The sequence below is a fragment of the Anser brachyrhynchus genome, assembly GCF_964034855.1.
Source record: "Anser brachyrhynchus genome assembly, chromosome: 2".
Classification (NCBI taxonomy): Eukaryota; Metazoa; Chordata; class Aves; order Anseriformes; family Anatidae; genus Anser; species Anser brachyrhynchus.
In genome coordinates, this window is record NC_137695.1 from 125231953 (window position 1) to 125253006 (window position 21054).

Consider the following 21054-nt stretch of genomic DNA (forward strand, 5'->3'; position numbering starts at 1 on the left):
TCTAGGTTGGCCCAGATGATATTGGGAATTTTGATGCCGTGTTTACGGAAGAAATGGTCCCATACTCAGTTTGCATTTCTTCTGATTACAACATTGTTAATGCCAGTGTCCTAGAGGCAGATGATGCATTTGTTGGATTTTCTTATGCACCACCTTCTGAAGATATGTTTTCCTAGGAAGTTAGAAGCCAACAGTGTTTTGGAAGTCTTGGGATGAACTGAAATGTTAGAGTTACGAACACATTCCAAAATAGTGTAACCTGTGCCTCGTTTTGTATGTAGGTTTAAAACCTATGAACAAACTTTCTCTGCTGTATAGGAGGAATTTGGGCATTTTGGATGGCTTTCTTTGGGGTTTGAACTGTTTATTCCTGCTGCAGAAAATATTTTTAAAAACTTTAAATAATGTTCTCTACATTTACGTATTTTTTTAAGCAAAAACACTGACTGTTCTCCTCAGTCCCTTCAGGTTTACATTCATATGTATCTAAGATTAGGCTGGCACAAAAAGCAGCAAATTTAGTAAATTTATAAATGCCTTTGTACCTATTTACAGTGACTTTGTGCTTGAATTGTAACTATGCAAATCGTCTTTTGTATATCCTGGTTTAAAAAAGGTAAATGTTTTCCCTGTTTTATCAGTTTGAAATTTGTTAACTTACCTGTCAGCACTTAAATGAAGGTTTAATTTAAGTTAACACTGAGATGCTTCGAGGATTTCTGTAGAATGAAGAGTTGGGCATGTAAAACTAGATTGTCGTTTTTGCATTTGCTGGAGTACGTAGTTCACTCAACTGGATTATCTGAGGCATGGGGGATTACTCAAAGCAAGGATAGAACAAATTAACTGTATTGAATTGATAACATTACTGATCATGTGTTCTACCTTTTTTCCTCCCTGAGATAAATGTCTGGATTTCAACTGCATTAAAAATATTTTTTGTTAAAACTCTGCTTTTCCAAAGATATAATTAGCAATAATCACCGCTACTTTGAAAGGCTATCTTGCTTTAACCTTCCAGGGATGGGTGGTGAGGGGATCATGCCAAATATTTAAGCATTTTTCTCACTGGTATATAGTTTGAAACACTAATTATGTTCCAAATTGATTGTACTTAAACATTCATAGCTACTTGTCCTTCTGTCTCCCATTTTGCACCACTTTTAAATCTTCACTTGATATTTGGAAAAAGTAATGTAAATTACGTTGGTAATTTTTAGAATGTGAAAAGCTATTGTATTTCTCGTAACATACACATGTATGGACAAACTGATCATTCTGATCAACTTCTGTTTAAGGAAAACTTTTAACAATGCAAAAATTGACTGCAGTTACAGCGTGTAAAAGCCTATTATGGTAGTATTATATATTACCTGTAAATAACAACTTATTTTTGTCTGTTACTTCAAAAAATGCTCTGTGTTTTTTTGTTCATAAATGCATTCAGTTAAATGCCTTCGTTTGAGAAAAGTCTGGTAAGACGCAGAGGAGCAGCCAGAGTTAAGTGTTAGATAAATTTCAGTATTTAAATGGTTTCCTTTTTGACAAAATAAGAACTAGCTAAGAGAAGTACTACTTATATTGCATCAAGATCAGGTAAAAATTGAGAATATCACGAACAACCGTCTGTCAAACCATAATTCTTTTGAAATTAATGTTGTCAACAGGAAAACAGCAAGTGAAAGCTAAAACGAGATTCTTTGTTTATTCCACTTCTCTTGCATGATGCTTGAGTAATGCTGAATAGTTGGTGTGAGGTGTGGGAAGGAGTCTCTGGGTAAAATATGTATGAATTAACATTGAAAGGGAAGGAAGGAAGGGGGACTATCATTTGTGGGAGTGGAGCAGTGCTCATTTCCCATTGTGCCACTGTAAAGTTTTGAGAAGCTTGGAAATAATCTATGCAGCTGTTCAGGACAGCAGTAACTACATGAATCATGTTCTTGCAGTTGTAATCGTTTGGCAGTAAGCCTTTTTTTTTCCTTTTTCTTCCCTCCTCTCCAGTAGGCCTTTCTAATGGAGTAGAAGGGAGAAATTGATTTGAAGAAAGGAAATATCCATTCTCATACTAAACTATACTAAGCTTTTACTCTTCATACTCCTGGAATGATTCTGCAGGTTGCTGGAACTGCATTCTGCTGACAGCAGGGAAATGTACCATATTGCAACTTTTTTTTACCTCTCACAGCAAGGAAGTACAGTACTGTGGAGAGATGACAAGGGAGGAGATTACTTCAGTATGGTACATGCTGCACCCCTTCACTTGTCTTCTGTTTCCAAGATGTCTGTAGCTAGTCATCTGACTGGGTGAAAAGATTTGGAGCTTCATTTTGCCTTTTTTGTCAAATGTATTGTCGTCCCCCTCCCCCCTCCCTTTTTAAGATGACAGTGGTAGTTATTTTCTTGCAGTGCAGCATAATTTATTGCTTATTAATCTTACTGTTGTTTGTTTTTGGTTTTGTTTTTTTTTTTTTGCTTTCAGCAAGCTTTGCCTTTTTGGCTAAGTGTGAACTTCAAATACTTAGGTTCATTTTGTTCCTTCTACTGTATTTCATATTGTGAAATAACCCAGTTAGATCAGGACTAGCACAGGTAGAGTAACCAACAGTGTACAACATCAAGCAATAAACCCTCACGCTGCTTCCAAATATTAGCACTCTTGTTCTGTATCTCTCTGATTTTCATGGTAATGCTTTTCAGAGATGACTGAAAAGGTTAAGGTGGGGTAGCCCCTTCACAGAAGACTGAGTTGAAAAGGAAAGGTTGGATGTGGTGCTTAGGGACATGGTTTAGTGATATATTGGTAGTAGGGGGATGGTTGCACCAGTTGATCATGAAGGTCTCTTCCAAACTTAATGATTCTATGAAATCTGAAATGATAGTAAAATCTGGATTTTTGAGAGCTGCAGGGAGCCTACAGAGGCATGACCTGTGCCATTCCCTTCCTCAGGTGGCAGACAGTTGATAAAGGGAGGCAGACTTTGCTGAGCTGTTGGCCTGTCCCTAGTGAAAGGGACTGTTCCACACTGGAATCCATCTCCCTGTCCAGAGAAGCACGTTAAGGCCCTTCTTCTTGGTGCTGTGGAAGCAAACGAAAGGTGCTGCCATTGTGCTCTCCCATCTTCTGACCAGGGAGGAGAGCGAGTGAGACAGCAGGAGCAGCGGACTGGCTGTGCTGCATGGCAGTTGTAAAAAAATTAATCGAAATAAGGCACACGCAAAAAAAGAATTTCGTGGTGTTGGCTGGGGAGGTAAGTTTGCTTACGCTAAATGCAGTAGACTATGCAACGTTTATTAATGAGAGGTTGTTTGTTTTTAAAACCATCCTGGCTTTACTATTTATTGTAGGGTCGGTGCGTGATACTCTTAGTGCCCTGCCCAGGGCCGTAGCCGGCCTGAGGGGGCAGCGGCTGCGGCCGGGCTCCGGGCTCGGCGTTTCCCCCCTCAGCGGCCGCGGGGAGCCGCGGCGCCTTTCCCGCCCGCCGCCAACGGCTGCCGGGCTGAGGCGGGGCAGGGGGCGCAGGCAGCCCCCTCCTGCCGCCGGGCTCCCCTCAGCGCCCCGCTCCTCCTGGGGGACGCCAGCCCTCGGCTGTGGTGGGGAGGGCTGGGCAGTGGTCTTGGGGCAGGGAGAGAGGGGAGGCATTGTGCTGAGGTGGTTTGGGGTTCTGTTAGGTTTGAGACCCTTCTTGTGGGAGATTTTAAGGGATGGAGCAGCAATTGTGTGGGAGTAATCCCAAAGAAACTGAAAAAGAATCTCAAATATAAATTCTTCAATTTGTGCTTAAAATTTTATACTTCAGGGCACTACAACACATCTAGCCAGCCCACAAGGTGTGTTTCTCAGAAGTTTTACACAACCACTGTAAGGGTGCACCACAGGTACCCAGTTATTGCACTGACAAATATTGATCTGTTTGTACTCCAACACGCAATTCTGTGACTTCCTACAGGTTATAGTTAAACAAAGAGCTTTGCTTTCTCCAGCCTGTTAATTCTGTGTTTTGGTCCTGTGCCAAGTAGTTAAATCTATTTTTGAAGACTTAAGCGTGGTTTCATATTGGCTGTTTACAGAGAAGACAGATGACACTTTTTAAAAGAAAACCTGTAAGGCAGTAAAATAGACATGTGTACCGCATTTTGGCCTTAGTTCTCCCTCTACAGTAAATTCGTAAGTGAAGTGCTTCATGTGGTGAGATTTTACTCTAAAAATGCAGATATGGGAGTAACACGCAATGAAAACAACACTGAAGAGCACGGTCACCTTCCAGGCCAAAACTGTAGTCTTGAAGGCTTTTTTCCATCAGAATAAGAACTGATCTGCGTACACTGATGAAGTGTACAACACAACACAAGTGTGTGCAAGATCTATGCCTTAAATGAATGCTACGGGAGGTGACAGCAGACTAAGAAAGTCTGATTTAAGAAAAGATGTTGACTGGTTTTGTACTTTGAACAACTGTGACAGACAGCCTTCTCAGATAAAGTGGTTATTTAAGTCTTACTTTTGCTGCGATGATTACGCCTATAAATTATATAGGGCAGGACTAAATGCAGCCTTTAATTTGACGGGTTAGGGGTTGGGCAGTGAAATAATTCATTAATAAGAGAAGAAAAATACTAGAGCATTCTTTAAGAATTGACTTTGGGGGTGTAGTATGCTTCAGCCATTGGAAAGAGATTCCCATTTAATGGTAGTATTAAAAATATTAAAGAATAACATTGAGAAAAATACTCTAATTTTGTATGTCTTTGTTAACATATATCTTTATTATTATTTCAGCATGGCAAATTCTGACCTAATTTCTTAACAGCTTATTCTCACATTCTGATTAAGAGTACGAAGATCTTTCTGGAAGATGCAGGAAGAAATACAGAAAATGAAGGAAATTGTCCTTATTTACCTTGACAGAAGTGGTGGCCTTCAGAAATTTGTGCACGACTGCAAAAAATATAACGGTATTGCTCACTCAGTAGATAGTCTGTTAACATTGCTAAGTATTGTTAAATAAATCTCTGTTCTTTTTAAGACAATTTTTGCTCCTGCAGACTCAAAACAAAGTTATGCTGTTTATCGTTTCGTTATTTCAATAAATCCTTCTGATATTGCTGAATTGGATGCAACTCTTGGAAACTACATTCTTCATAATCCCATAAAAGCTGCAGAGATTTTTCAGTCAGTAAGTGTATATTTGTGGTCAGAGCTGACAAAAATACATCTTTTTATGTTTTAACTAGATTTTCCTTTTCTAAGATGAAGGTATTTTTCAATTACAGGTATGTTTTGTAGCTATTAAGACATTATCATTAATTGAACAATTGCAGACAGAGGCCCAGGTGAGTCTGCATTGTTTTCCCCCAGTTAGATCTTAAATCTTTTAAGTGTGATGAAGCATTAAAAAATACTGATTTTTTTTTTCTAACAGCTATTTATATATGTTACATTTGTTCATGTAAGTAAATGGTACTTATAAACAGCAGTTTGAAATTAAAATTATAGTATTAATGCAATTTTGTCTCTTGTTAGATTAGTATACTGCTGAAGCCAACACATTTACCACCTTTACCAAGTTATGTTCTCAGTCTTTCTGCGTTTCCATTTAACTACACATCTCATAGATTTTATATGTCTGAAGGAATAGTCATTGCAATGGGAATTGTAACAAAATATACACAAGGAGCAAGATTTCTTTGTACTGAGGAAACCTGTCCGTTCTCTGAAGGTAGTAAAAAATGAAATCAATACTATTTCAAAAGCTTTTTAATAATTTAGATAGTTTATCAGATTAAAAATCCAGCATGCGAGTCATTTTCCTGTGCAGTTTTATGATGTAGACTTTTTGTAATGAGCACAGCATGATTTTTATTAATTGACAGCAGCAATGGACCTTGCCAGCAGCTGCTCAGCATTATTAAATGTTTTGTGAGTACAGCTATACCAATAATCCATTTTCTAATCCTGAAGATAGTTTATATGAGAAAAGATACATTTCCGGTATAACTTAATGAATTCCCTGAAAGGAAAAAAGTCTGTACCAGTAGAATACTGTACTTTTTTTTTTTTTGGAAGCTGTCTCTTCTGTATTCCTTCTGTTTATATAAAAAGACCATGTAACAGTATGCTTAAGTGCCTGGCAAAAGCTTCTAGCAGATTTGCTTTAATGAAAACTGATTTCTGTGGAACTACTTTATCTAGTATTACTGATACATCTTTGCAGGATTAGGTCTTAAGTACTTTTAGGGCAGTGTTGTTTGCTTCTTCCTGTAACAGAGACCATAAAATTATAAAATAGAAGCTAAATCCCAAAGCTGGGAGACAGTAGAATAAATCATAATGATGTCTTGATGAGGGCACGTACTTGTAGTGAGGAATATACATATCCAGTGTCATTTCCACACCATGCAGAAGCAGTCAGTTGCTCCCTGCTGCTTGTCAGGCCAAGCCATTTTAGTTAGGAAAGTGTAATAGGAAACTGCCATCTCGTGGTCAGCCTATGATAAATGATAGAGATCATTTTAGTTGAAGCGTAGCGCGTGAAAGTATGCTTATCTAAGAAACACGGGGGGCTTGCAAATTTGGAATTTCATTGTCCAGTATTTTAATTACTTCTTTACTTAATGTGAAATTTAAAATGAAAGCCACATCCTTCTTATAAACGTTTGGTAAATTCATTTGTTTCAGGGTTTAGGTACATAAGAGTGCATCTGCCTGGAGCTACAGAATCTGCCACAGTGAGGAATGATTTTGTGTGCAGTTTATGTTCTTCACCCCTGCAAGAAGACATGAAGTTTAGAGTACTTGGTGGTAGGAAATATGTAATTTTATTTTTAGATCTATTATTTCCCTACTTCTGTTACGCAGTAAGTAAACAAAATGGCTAAGGGGGGAAAAAAAGCAAGTTATGTACTAGTCATCTAAGAATAAAAAGAGCTTGGTATTGTTTTAAAGAGAACTAACCTCTTCCTTGCCTTTATTTTGAAAGATAAACAAATAGTTGAAATGATTGATGCAAAAGTTCTTAATGCTTTAAAAGGATATTCCAACAATAAATCGCATTTTAGGATTCAGACTTTTACAGTTTTCTTGAGAGGTAAGTGAACTTTAATTTTGACATTTGACAAAAATGTTTTACAGCTGAATTGTAATAATTCCTTGCATTTTTCTTACAGATCTATTTCTGTGGATAAAATAGTGGAAATCGTGATAATTCACATTGAGGTTCTTTCTCTAATAAATGGGGGAGGGAGAGGGGTAGCCAGATGACTAAACAGTATACACAGATGATTAAGAAATACGTGTAGCAAAACTGTTGTGTTCACTTTTATAACTTCACTTAATTACAGTCCCCAGGCCAGCTCTGCAGTATCACGTTCTACCTGAAGCTTGTTTTTTCCTCCTTTCTACTTCCTTTGGTCATACTGTTTTGCACTAATTTCACGTGTTTTTAACATCCTTCCTCAAAGTAGCAGTTTTCCGGATTCTGTCAGGATTTTTGGTTTCTACTACCACTGCCTTCCACTGCAAACATTAAATGATTTCTGATGTGACTATCCAACTAATATCACACCCCACTGTCACGCTTCCATTAATGTTCTTTAAACAAAATCAGACAAAAAACCCCACTATTATACTTGATAACAAAGTCTGTAGAATCGTACAGTTCATTCCTTGAAAACTCACAGCAGCTCCAAGATCATGAGATACACTTCAAACTGCAACTATGCATGTACTGTTACAAAACAATCTATAGGTGAGAAACCGTGATCTACACATGCATTAAAATTCCACGGATTTCAGTCATCAGTGAGGTTAGATGGGATCTCGCAGACTGAGATTTGTGTTTGGACATAACTTTGACTTCCAAAAATAAATGTGACTTTTGAAAAAAACAATGCACAGAAGTACAAAGGTTTGTACTTCACGTAAGTACAGAAGTACAAAGGTTTATACTTTCACACAAAGCTATGTTTGTGTGTCTTTTTTGAAATCCGTATATTATGGATCTCTTTTTTGTGCGCTTCTGTTTTGTATGTCATGTTATAGGACAGTAACTGATAATGGGGTCATCACAAGTTTCAGAGCAGGAATGTATACTTGCAGATAACTGTCCATTTTCCTTTCAATGCAGAAATAAATAAATCATCCACTTTCTTCATCAGGAACCTACTTTTCCTCAGCCAGCCTGCCTTCCTTACCTTTTGCACTAATTAATTAGAATTGCGTGCTTCATTTGCTCCTAGTCCACTATGGTAAACTTGCAATCCAACTGTTTTCTGCAACGAAGTGATAAAAACGAAACCGGTCAGAATGTGAATAAAAGCTTTCTGACTGTGTCTTTATTTTTTTTTAATGCCCTGAAACATCTTCAGTTTCCCCTGTACTTTATTTTTCATTTCCAGATGAACTGGCCAATAGAATGACAATAGGAGACCACTACAAGATTATAGGAATTCCGACTTGTGTACAAAATGGCCCACAAGCTACAGCATGTATAGAAGTCAGTAGCGTACAGCTCTGTAAACCAAACGGTAAGAAAGTCCCATTAAACTGGACAAAAAAGCTGAAAAACATTTTAGAACAAAACCTTGAGAACTCGTACGGTTCTCTATTGCCTAAAGGTCCCGATTACAAAACCATTGTGGGACCTTCCTCCTGCAGTCCTAAATGTGTTCAGTCAGCTGAGAATATCTTCTGCCCCTTTCTCTTCCCATGCATGGGGAAATGACATAATTATTTACCGCAGTTCAACTGCTTCTTTCCATCTCCCCCTACTGGAAGGTGCTTGGAAGTCATGCATGAAATGGGCCCGATACTTTATTTTGTCACTCCGTGCTTATTCCATTGGGTTTAGAAGATTGTGTCTGCTACCTTTAGAGTACTAAAATTAATAGTGTCAGCTGCTTACATTCTGAATTTGTGCTTAATGTATAAACATCTTAGTTCTTTGTAAGCTTCTGTATGAGGATTGGAATGGTGTCATGGTCTAACATATCTGCACAGCTCTAGTAAGTGTTTGCTAATCTCTCCTTTGTTTCAATTAGGTCCTTCTTTTATCGGTGAAAATTTTAAGTATCTGCTCTCACTGACTTCAGAGTCATGCTGGAGGTTTACAGCCATACTGGCCAATATCTTTGCTTCTCAAGTTGTTCCACCAGGCATTTGCAACACTCTGAAACTCACACTATTGCTGAGTCTAGTACAGACGTGTGAAAAGGAAAGTGCTGATTACCTGGATCTGTTGGTTGTGACAAGCGACGCCTTAGTAATTGATAGGTAAAGAGATTCCTAATTTCTTACATAAGTTAAAAAGTATTTTTAAAGATAATAGGATTGGTCTTGCATGAAAAGCAAAAGACTACGTTTAAAATATACAGGGCTATGACTTCATAAAAATAACCACGAGACATCTCTATTTCAAGTGATAAATCTAGATCAGAACTTCACTAATTAAAAAAAAACCTTGACACTCATAATTGTCTCAGTAAGCTTTTAAGACTAGCACTGTTTAGCAGAGGTCAAACTAAACATTCTAAAATCAAAACTGAAGGCTGCCCCAGAAGCTGGTGATGATAAAAGCAAAGGTCTCTACTTTCAAATCCTGTGTCTCTGAGCCTTTTCATCACCAACTTCCCAGCTATGAGCACTTTCTGCTAATAAGCAATGAGTAAATCAGATACTGTCCTGGTTTGCTTGGGATCGAGTTACTTTTCTCATGTTCTGGATTTAGGATGAAAATAGCGGTGACAGCACACTGGTGCTTTAGCTGTTGCAGAGCAGTGCTTACACCAGCTCAGACTCTGCTGCTGCTTGTGCTGCCCTGCCAGCCAGGGGGCCGGGGGTGCACCAGGGGCTGGGAGGGGACGGAACCAGGACAGCTGGCCCCAGTGACCAAAGGGGTGTCCCACACCATCTGACTGGTCAGCTCGTGGTGACCAATGGTGGTGACCCCCCCCCCCCTTTTAGTTTTCTTTTTCTCCTGTCCTTTTCTCCTTTTCCTTATCCCTTTCTTCTCCTTTCCCTTTCCCTTCGTTTCCTGTTTTCTTTCTAAACGTGTTTCTTTTTGTCTAAATGTCCTTCTAACTGCCTTGCCCTTTTGATTCCCTTCCCCCATCCAGCTAGGGTGTTAGGCATGGGAGCGGGCCCATGATGTGTGGTGCTTAGCTGCTTCCTGGGATTAAACCACAACTGATACTGGTATTTTTATTGCTCTTTTTCCTAAGAACTATTCTGATAAAGTAACGAAAATCAGGTACATCACAATGCACTGGTCATAAATCCATCTGTTGTTGCCGTGAACAAACCGCTGTTCTGTATGTACACATCTGTGTGCTCACCCCTTCATGGAACTGTGACCGGCCGACACAAGCTGAATACAGCATCCCTGCTCCACGTGCTCAGCCTCACTTACTTATGTGCATTTCAAAAGAATTGTGTTCTTCTCCAACCCAATACGGGGCTTCGTTTTTACTTGGGGAAAAGATATTTGAAAGTGGCATGAATTTTATTTTCATTTGAGAGTTCTTCAACAAATGTATTATTGCTTTTTGTTGTGGGACAATAACGCTTTCGTAAATTTACCATTTCAAAAGTTAACTGTAGAGATTAGTTTGAATTTGAAAAAAAAAAAAAAAAAGTAGGCTGCAGGATTTTTTTTTTTTCCCCAGAAGGTGTAAGAGTAAGCTTTCATGGGCGAAATAGTAGGAACTCTGGTTTTAAGAATCAAAACGTATTTAATATTTAAATGGTTGTATGCTGTAAATCTTGGTACTTTGTCACTAGTACTGTTCGTATGTGCATGTTCTATTATCATTAGCCTGTCAAAATAGACATTTCCTACATATTTATATTGATATAATAGTCTATTTACTCCTACTTAGTATTTTAATTAATAATTTTATCCCATTTATCAATAGGAGAAGATGTCATGCTTTGACATCTTAAAATCATTAGGAGCCTTTGATTGTGGAACCAGTTTGCAACCTTTTTGTGCCAAGGAACATAGTGTAGGGGTTGAAAAAGAAATCTTATGCCCTCCTTTCTCAAAAAGAATTTGGGACACAACCCTGGCAGGCAGAGCTTGCAAGTTACCAGCCCGTTTGTTTTTCCCAGACAGCCAGGAGAACTGCTAATCCTCTACTTTCCTCTAGAACAGGAATAGGAGTTAATAATAAGGGTTGAATTAGAAGACCTTGGCTTCCTAGGAAGTACTTCTGTTACAAGCCTCATATGTTAAATGTGTAAGAAACAGAGGCCTTTTTGCAGCTGTTGGAGAGAAAGCATGGGCTTCTACCTTTGTGTTTAAATGTACTTTAAACATTTAGTTTTGCTAGTGGTTTTATTTATCCTCTTTAAGTAGGATCTTCATATACATAAATACTGTTACAAAGTATTAAGAACAGTGTTAAGCTTTTAAAAACTGAACAGTAATTTTAACAATTTATGACTATTATTTCATCCTCTAGGCTTTTGAATTACAGCATATGTCTTCTGCCTCGTGGCATACGACACCCATCCTCTAGTGACATCTTTCCTTCTGTATCCAAAGATAAACACGGAACTGGAAGTGCTAGTATTCAAGCTTGCAGCGTTCTGCTTGCTAAGGGGGGTATCTGTTACATAGGAGACTTATGTACCTACAAAAAGGATAAACTGGAACTTCTACAATCTGGTAATTTCGCATCTACTAACAAATGAGGGGACAAAATGAAACAAACATGCAAAATCAGGGCAAGGTTTGTTCCTCAGTTTATGGCCCTCAAATGCTGGGAAAAGGTAAGAGCTACTTTAAAATGTCTAGAAGAAACAAGGGCAACAAAAAGCAACAACAAATACACCATCTTCAAAACTGGTGGTGTGAAAATGCCAAAACTCAATCATGACAATTGAGTGAAATATAATAATAGTTACTGTCTTCAGCTAGTGTGTTTGGAGCTAGAATTTAGTTGAACCAGATTAGTTACTTAACTGACGTATTTTGTCCTGTGCTAGTTCTAGAGAGCAGGACAACAACACTGTTCATTCCTGGGAAGAAGTATGGAGAAGAGGCTGACCAACAAGTTACTATTTCAGTTCAGACCAATTTTTGGTCTTACGTAGACGTGGGTTCTTCCTCAAAGAAACATATACCGAAGGACAGCTTTCTGATCGGGCAGATGGTAAAACTTACATCCTGTTACGGCAGTCACTGAACTATGGCAGTCATTTGTGTTTATGCTTATTTCAACTTGAGAAATAATGAAAACAAATTTCTTAGTATTCCTCAAAAGGCTACAACTTAAGTGACTTTAAATCAAGTATCTTCTAAAATGAGCTAGTTTTCCCAAAAGTAGATGCCTTGTCTTTTATTCAGAATAGCTTTTGACAGCTACTACTGAAACAAGACTACACTGCATCTCTTACAGATAGTTCATTAGCTAATCTTACAACACTCAGCACGCACAGATATTGTACATTACAGATTGAAAAGACTGCAATGTTTCTCCTAGTCAGCAGCCCAAAATACATTTCCTTTCTCTTTAGGACTTGAGCTTGCTTCCACCTAATCTTCTAGATGTTTTTGGGCTTTTGATATACGATGAATTTCCTTCATGTCGACTGTCTTTTCCTCTTGTGCATCACGTCCTGAAAAAAGCCATTAATCCTGAAGCCACCCTGTACAGAGTCTCTCAGCAGTTCAGAACACAGGATTATGAAGAGGTAACAAATATCTAACAATTCATAAATTAATTGTACTTGGGGATATCATACTGTTTCTGGAATTAGAAGGTTCTCTCCTGATACTCTTATTTTTAAACCTGTCAATGCTCACCTCCTACCCCTTCCCCCCACCCTATTCCCGCTAGCAGTAATTAGGATTATTGGTAAATTTACCTTCAGTTCTTTAAAAGGGTCAGAATAGTAAAGTGTTTGACTTCGTTTCTAAAAAACATACTAGGTTAACACCTGTAGGAGATCAGATCTCTAATACCTCCTTTTGACAAGAATAGTTTACAACCACTTGTACAATATTTCATTCCAAATAAACTGAATCTCTAGTGGGATTAACAGGTATCAAATTAATATCTGAAACCCATCCTTATGCACAGCTGAATGGTGACAGGCACCTTTATCAAAATTACTGGTGAAATATGCTGTCTAAACTATGTTACTTTGCCAGTGGTATGTTAAAAGTTTTTTTTTATTTATTTTCCACAGTTACTTAATGCATGTACATTCTCTCTAGTTCATTTTGTTTGCTAAGAATCTCCATGTTGAAATGAGCTCAGAAGCAGAAAACCTCATTCAGGGCTATTACCTTGCGAGTCGCAGAGTGAGAAGAGATTCTATGCATGGATCAAACTTATCAGCATCTGCACTAAAAATTCTGTATGTCCTACTCCTCACGGAAAAAGAAACAGTTTCAAATGGGAATTGTGCTAACCAGCTCCAAAGCTTAAGTAAAAATCTAGACAAGACACTTAAATTTCAAGACGTTCAGGTGTAAAGAATCTTACTTAACATTTGTTAATACTATTTATAATACTGATTTTGAAAAAAAATAAAGACATTAAAAAGTGATTTAAGAATTATTAAAGCTGTCTAGACAAACAAGAATGGGCTTTAAATTATCACAGCTTTCTATGGCACAAGTGAAGAAATGCAAGGATACTGCAGTGTTAACTTGTGATTCACAGAAGTGTTTGAAATTGGGCAATACGTAATGCATTCATTTCTGCACCATTTTATGTTTCTAACATGCTTATATCCATCTCTTAGGATTTCACTGTCTAAGGCTCATACCAAGCTAAGTTTAAGAAAGAAGGTACTTGAGGAAGATGCACTGATTGCCGTCTTGCTGCTCGAATCGTCTCTTACCCTAAAGCACGGTAAATGAGTCTTTAGTCTTGGGTGTATCACTTCCGTATTTTGTCAGCTCAGAAAACGTTTCTCAGTTGACTGCAGTAATAAAGGTACTTCTTTTTAAGTGAAAGCCCAGAATTTCCACTGTTGAGAACTGAGATCAGGAAAAAATCTTTGTTGACTTGCCTCATGAGTCTCAGTGCCGCACACCATTAGGCCTCAGGACAGCACAAAGCCTCCATCCTTTATGGGAGTGCATTAGAGACACCGCTCATCTGAAACTGCATCGTTGGTCCAGGGTAAACTGTAGCTATAGAGAGTTTACTCTCCCTGGGGAAAGTGTTCCCTTCATTTAGCAGTCATGTTTGTTCATGCGCAAACTTGGCAGTGAGAAAAGAATGGTGTGTCACAAGAATGCTAACTTACACAATTGTATCACTATGGAATCTAGGTCTCAGCTTCCCCCTCCCCTCCTTAACAGCACTGGCAGAAGTTTTGTCAAGTCTTTACTGTACATATCGATTTCTTCTTTGCTTAGGTAAGTCTGCACTATGCATAGAACCAAATGCTGTATTTCCATTTGACCTCAGTAACGAAACCTCCCTGCAGCAGAGAGATATTTACCTACGGAAGTGCCACCATCAGCTGCTTAAGTTTATCAGTGCGTATGGCCCAGGAATTCATGTTAACACTAATGAGGAGTGAAGTAAAGCCCGAAGCTCCTACTTCACCCTTCTGGGACTGGGGTTAAGGAGAAATACACAGCCATCTTTTTAACACTTTCACAAGATAGGTCAGTGCTATTTGGCTAAGGATTAAAGCATAGCTGACAGGACCTAATTGCAAGTTTTCTGACAGTGGTGCTGAAAGGCAGAGGTGGCTGTTCCTGGCTACTGCTACTTCTGTCACTTAAAGGGAGAAGTTTTTTATTAAGGCTACTACTAACAATTAAAATAGGAATAGAGAATCTGGCATTTCATTTCAACAGTGTGAAACTTCTGTAGTTTTTCTTGTTGCTTCTTTTCACATGTATTACCCAGGGAGGGATAGTTTAAATACATTACAACCACTTTTCCAGTGTAAGATAACTTTTTAAAATTATTATTCATGTACTAGACAAATTTTAAAATGTATTAAAAAAGTCACCATACTGCTTGATGTTTTTTATGTCTTGCTTTTACACTACAGCAACACAGTATTAGACCAGGATGTTGGTATGCTCCTGCAGTTTGAAAAAAAACAAAAACCACAGTATTTGCACAACATGAACTTAGATAAAGACTGGAAGGGATTGTAGTACCCCACAGGAAAGCAAAAAAAATAGCAGACCCAGTAGGCTGGCAGCTCAGTGAGCTCCAAGTCCAACTACCTCACTGAAAAAAAGAAGTGTAAAAGGTAGTGTGGTAGATATATGCTCCTCCAGCTATGGACTTTCCTTTACTGTGTTCTCCTAGTAAAGACATAACAGTAGGCATAACACTGAGCAAGTTTTAAATCAGAGGTCCATGTTAAAAAAAAGCTGCAGCAGCAATGTGTGCAGGCTTTCATTCAAATCTGGGCAAGCTGAGCACATACTGAAGGCTTGTGGGCCTTCTGCTCAGGTCACCCAGCAGGATCATGCTGCTACAGCTCACACTCCCTTAGCAAAGAACTACAGCCACTGAGAACACAAATTCAGGATTTTATTTACGCAAACACTGCACTGAAAATGAGCATAACAGTTGCCGCTGTTAACATTATAAACAGTCACTTAGACAAGGTAACACACAAGTTCTCCTACATCTTTTAACACTTGATTTATTCAAGTTTGATCATTCTGAGTGCACTCAACTGTCCATGCTGAGTTCCAACAGTGTCTGCAGGGCTACCTCTCCTCCTAGAGCCACACTCTCACCTGAACTCCATTCAGGTATTATTCACATTTTCACCTGAACTCAGTCTTTGAATCAAGCAGCATCTCTGAGAAGCAAGAAGGGCCACAACAGCATTTCCAAGTGCATTAGAAATCCACACTTCAGACTGCTTTCAATCTGGGAAAAAAAAAGCACACTTCAAATTTAGTCTATTTTCTAAGCTTTATCAACCTTATACAAAGTTACTAACTTTTACTGGCATTTCAGATTGAAAGATGCACATCAATAACCAGTCAGATGGGTAAACGGCAAAGATTTCATCATTATGCCAGTAAAATCACTTCCATAATAGACTTCAATAGAAGTTTTAGAAATTATTTCTGACGAACCATACTAAGGAATGCATATCCTTAAAAGTTTTCAAAAAGAGCACAACTTTTTATCCTTGCCTCTGCCCAGCTTCTCCCCTGTGATGCTTTTAGCAAAAACTTTTATGACTTGTAACAGTGCCACAAGTCAAGAACAGCAAAGGCAGTCAGCAGCCCAGAAGTGTCCCTGGCTAACAGGGCACACCTTTGGCTGGCGTAAGCCAGCACAGCTCCACACAGCAGTGCCCCGTACCCATCTTCACCAGCTCACAGTATGGCTGCCTGGAGCCTGAGCACTGTGGCACCACAGCTGGAAAGCAACTCACCTTCTTCAACAGCCACACTTCTGGGAGTCAGCGGAGTCTGCTGCTGGCTGTACGTACACACACAGCTTGAGGTCCTCTGATAGCACCTTTAAAAGACAAAGTAAAATCAGAAACACAGGTAGCAAGTCAACTTGAAACATGTTACTAAAAAATACTGATGAGCTGGCACATCAGATACAATGTTATTCATCAAAGAAATCAGTTGGGTAAACGGCAAAGAGTTATCATCACTATGCCAGCAAACAGCTTCCTGCCTGTGCTAAGACTGCTGCTATTTCTCCAGGTATCACGCACAAGGGGATTTGTTAAGCTCATCTCAACAGACGTGCTTCTGGAAATCAAAGCAGAAGCACATTTCCAACCATTAAGCACCAGAATGAATTTGGCAGAGCCAGGACCAAGAGAAAAGCTCTCTGGCCACAAGAAATGCAGGTCCCTGCTGATATGTTCAAGCCTTTCCCTTGGGCATGCATTCCACCAGACTGCTGTGGTTAGGTGCCAGCAGGGAGGGCGAATCGAGCACACTGTTCTTTACTTTAGCTGCTCGCTTTCAGCTAACATCTGTTCATTCTTCCGAACACAAGCTGTGTTTCTCTCCAGCTAAAATCTGGATTCTCCAATGCTACCACAAGCATCTCCTGATTCCTTCAGGATTCTTGGATTGCAATTGCTTTGTTCTGAGGAGCAAGCATTAGATGTTTTATAACCACCCATCTTTTAGAACTCCGACCTCAAATAAAAGCCCTCAAGAAATTCTCTACTGTCACAAGGTTCGAGGTCAAGAACAAAAAGCAACATTTTAAGTTCATTTAAGAGTGGACAAAAACCTCACCTTCCAAAATTCATGCTGACAGCATTTGAAGGAGAAAGAGAGGCCTACTGGTCCATGCACCAGAGATCAAGTAGTTTGTACAAAGGCAAAATTCAGCTGCATAATAAACAAATGCAGTCATTATATAAGCAAAAAAGTTTAGTACAACAAAGAAATACTACTTGAGTCAAGATGGCTAAGAAAATAAGGCTTATATTTAGGCTCCTTGGCCCACAATGTAACAGCCATCATAGCAGCTTGCTAGTAGAGACACATGCCCTATGATGTTTTAACCAAAAATTAGAAGACTTGTGACAATGCCACAAGTTGAGAACAGCAGAGCCAGCCAGCAGTCCAAACACTCAGTCTGTGCTAACTGCAGAATACAATCTAGGACAGTTTAAAACTTAACCCTACATGCAAATGCTCATATTCCTCCTTGTTCCACCTGCAAGAAAATTTAAAAGCCATAAAACAGCTTCAGAAATCTAGACCTAAGGTTCAAGAGGCAGCTTTGGAGGCTTTCCTCAACATTAAGTGCAGTAAGAAATACTCACTTCTGTAGCTCCAGAATTCACGTGACGTCTTTCTGCTTGCACGATAGCAGCATAGCACAGTCCGGACTGAAGATTCCCAAAGCCAGAAACCAACTCATCTCTGAAATTCTTTTGCTGCCTACAACAAGTAAAAGAAACAAATGAACAAAAGAGGTTTTATTTATGAGAACTCCACTCTGAGCCACTAGCAGAAGGCATGAGCATTTCCCCAGGGAAAGTAAGCCAGTCAAAAAAATACCAATCTACCTGCTGACCTAGTGAAAGCATTGTTGGCTTTATTATTACCTGGGGAAAAAAGCAGACAGCATCGGCTGAGATTAAGTTTGAACAGATAGCACCTTACCTAGAAAGTTCCAGAACAAAGAGTGACCGTAGGATTAAGCTGCTCCTAATGAACATTCATCACTGGGGAGAGGAGAACCCCACCAAGTACAGCAGGACAGCCTTTAACCCTACTTTGTTTGCCCTGCTCTGGGGAACATACTGACACCACAGGTTTTCCTACAGGTTGAACCCAAGGTCAGTACTCATGCTATAGTGCTGGGGCTGTCCCTGCTCTGTCAAACCATTTGGGATCTGTGCCTACAATCCAAAAAGGGCATGGTCAGGGTCACCAGCCAAATTCCCCAGAGGGAAAAAGGGTAATTTATCTTTAGAATTAGGGCACGCGCTTGCCAATGGAAGTGACTTATCTGAAAAAAAAAAAAGTCTCTTCAGATGCCTAATTTGTTACTGCTTTGAAGACTCGATGAACCAGAAGATAAAGCGGCCGGCACAGCCCGCCAGGCGCACTAATTACACCCATTTTACACCCACAAGCCCCGTGCGCGCTCCTGCAAGGCGTGCTCGGCCAGCGGGCACCAGCCTCACCTGCACAGCTCCGGCCTCAGCGTGATGCCATCTGCTGTCGGATCGGCTGCGTTTGGTGACCAAACCCGAGGCGGAATCACAAGAGCACAACACTCGCTCATCTTTCAAGTGAAAGCTTATGGCGTTTATAAAACAGCGCCGGCAATTACGCCTTTAAGCTCAGAAACCTACCGCTGCACGCCTCACGCGAAGCGCCAGGTGTGACCCAACGCCCCCAAAGCCCAGAGCCGCCCCTATCCTTTAAACTACCTCTTTCCTTTAGTCTATATCCTTTAGACAGAGCCCCCAGGGGCTGCACCGAGGCAGCAGCGAACCCAGGAGCGCGCCTCACACGCGGCCGGGCTCCGCCGCCGGGACGGGGCCATAACCCTCGCCGCCCGCCACCACACGGCTCCGCGGAGCCCCCGCACCCCTCTCCTGGCTGAAGGCAGCCCCGGCCAGCACGGCAGCCGCCCACAACCGACCCGGACCCACCGACACACGCGTCCCGCCCGGAGCTCCCGCTCCGCTCGGCGCCGCCTGAGGAAAGCACAAAATGGCGGCCGCCCGCGGCGCTTTTGGCGGGCCCGCGCATGCGCAGTGTCCTGCTGCGCAGTGGGGGCGGGGAGGGGAGAGGCGGCCCCGTGAGGGGCGCGGCCCTTACCTGCGGCACCGGCTGTGGGAGCTGTGTGGTGCTGGCATTCCTCAGCGCGCACAAGCACGGTTTAAGCACAATAACCGAGATTTTCCCAAGTCACCCTGTTAAAAAATTGTACCTTGTGGTATCGGTGACTGAGCACAGCTGGCAGAATCTGACCCCAAATGCTGGAAGATTGCCAGTGCAAAATGCCAGACAGTTGCATTCTAGCACACAAAAATACCAAATGTTCTTAGGAAATTTAATGTTCCCTTCAGACATCAGATATGAAGCAAACAAGTTCAGGAGATCTGTAATAACCTGCCTCAGAAAAAATACTCCTGACTCATAAATACGTCCAATTCTCCTCAAGGACAAACCTGCAGCTGCAATTCTATATATTCCTATAGAGATTTAATCTTCTATAAGATACTGGTAAGATATTTGCATTGTAACATACATGGCAACAATTTATATGAACAGTATGGGTGTAAAGCAGCCCCTTCTGTTTTCTTGTCCCTTTTATCAGATGTCTTCCAGCAACTAAAAACTCCATCACTTTCACAAATGTCTGAGAGATGTTTTCTCCAAGCCATCTATTCATTACTTGCCATGCTTTTAACGTGCTTATTCTTACCCGTTTTACAAGTTTAGCTCCTGAATAAGCAGTCAGAACCTTTCAATTAAATTAGAGGAAACAGTCTTTAAAATCTGGTGGGCAGTCTTTTTCTTTTTCTTTCTTTCTTTTCTTTTTTTTTTTTTTTTTTTTCTTTTCTGGCTTTCCTGAGTCCTGTCCCCTCCAGGTGTATTATTTAAGAGGCACCACTGTTAGGTAAGAGCATGCAATACCCACACCCTGGGTTTTCCCCACACCGCTTCATATGCATGATTCACATGCATGTTACTGCCCGCCTGCGGCTGCACAGCAGCAGCTCGAGGTTTGACACTGACTTCTGGCTGAAACTTCACGTGTCCTTTTCTCCCTGACCTGATGCCACTCATTTAGATCCTGGTAACATAAAAAACCTGCCGTCACTATGCTTCTGCCTTGCTATCTGGCATTTTCTCAGCCCAAAACATAATCTGCATCTTCCACCTTCATCTGGTACTTCAGCGTACTCCTGGCACCCTGCACAGTTGTCAGTGTTTTATCTTTTGCCACCTTTACAACTCCTTCACATCTCCTCTTTAATAATATCTCTCATATAATATCCTAATATCTCTCAATACAAATAGCTGTCCCAACAATGACAGGTTGTGCTAACCCACTTTTTACTCCCATGATTACTGTTCTTTAAAAAGTGAGGCTCTTCTTTACAAGCAGATGCTTGTCTCTGCAAAGCTGGCCTTTTGTATTTTTTTTCCACTAAACAGTAGTTCATGTGCTTGAATGGTGCTCACAGGTCTCATAATAAACCACTTACAATTGTAAATAAATATATGCCTAAAATAGCTAAATATATATATAGACTTAAATATGTATTTTTAAAATATTTAATATATTTTTAGTATTTAAAAATAATACTCTTGTGAAAAGCTCAGAATGCAAAATTGTGGAGCAAAGCTCCAGGTTTTACCATACTTTATCACACTTTGCTTCTCCCACATACCCTAGATGGTTCATCCAGCTACTTCTAATGGCTCTGCTAATTCTGGTGCACATTATTACACAGGAGACCCAGTTTTCTGTGACTCAACTTGCAATGACATGCTCAGCATCTCTGAAAGGTGTCACAAGTTTCAACCAAGAATGAAATTAACAAAATGATTATTTTTTTTTTTTTGGAAATGGTTGTTCTTGCCAGTATTTTGGTTT

The 21054-nt window shown here is 40.0% G+C and overlaps 2 protein-coding genes across 5 annotated transcripts in view; both read left to right on the forward strand.

The window, feature by feature from the left end:
* The window catches only part of SGK3 (serum/glucocorticoid regulated kinase family member 3), a 58161-nt gene extending 57213 nt beyond the window's left edge, over nucleotides 1-948 (forward strand). For all 3 annotated transcript variants that reach the window (XM_080582432.1, XM_080582433.1, XM_080582431.1), the window contains exon 17: nucleotides 6-948. In XM_080582432.1, the coding sequence (XP_080438558.1) occupies nucleotides 6-176 (171 nt within the window). In that variant the 3' untranslated portion in view covers nucleotides 177-948. The remainder of the gene's footprint in view (nucleotides 1-5) is intronic.
* A 464-nt stretch (nucleotides 949-1412) lies between these two features.
* Nucleotides 1413-15351, forward strand: MCMDC2 (minichromosome maintenance domain containing 2). 2 transcript variants are annotated; one of them, XM_080582426.1, is made up of 15 exons: nucleotides 1413-3251; nucleotides 4812-4956; nucleotides 5047-5177; nucleotides 5275-5334; nucleotides 5525-5720; nucleotides 6680-6802; nucleotides 6981-7088; nucleotides 8398-8526; nucleotides 9040-9271; nucleotides 11461-11666; nucleotides 11987-12153; nucleotides 12518-12694; nucleotides 13221-13363; nucleotides 13754-13863; nucleotides 14376-15351. In XM_080582426.1, exons 2-15 carry the CDS (start codon nucleotides 4857-4859, stop codon nucleotides 14540-14542), a joined length of 2049 nt encoding a protein of 682 aa, XP_080438552.1. In that variant the 5' UTR covers nucleotides 1413-3251; nucleotides 4812-4856; the 3' UTR covers nucleotides 14543-15351. The 2 variants fall into 2 exon arrangements, 1 of the variants encoding a protein (XP_080438552.1); XR_013947477.1 differs by lacking the exon at nucleotides 13221-13363 and having other exon boundaries at nucleotides 14376-14513.
* Nucleotides 15352-21054: the final 5703 nt, after the last annotated feature.

What these genes read in the sequence shown, in the direction of transcription:
- MCMDC2 (XM_080582426.1), top strand. Translation starts at nt 4,857, where the DNA reads ATGCAGGAAGAAATACAGAAAATGAAGGAAATTGTCCTTATTTACCTT. An exon ending in GCTTTCTGATCGGGCAGATG is followed by an intron (nt 12,154 to 12,517) that starts GTAAAACTTACA and finishes CTTTCTCTTTAG; the next exon opens with GACTTGAGCTTGCTTCCACC. An exon ending in GTCTCTTACCCTAAAGCACG is followed by an intron (nt 13,864 to 14,375) that starts GTAAATGAGTCT and finishes TTCTTTGCTTAG; the next exon opens with GTAAGTCTGCACTATGCATA.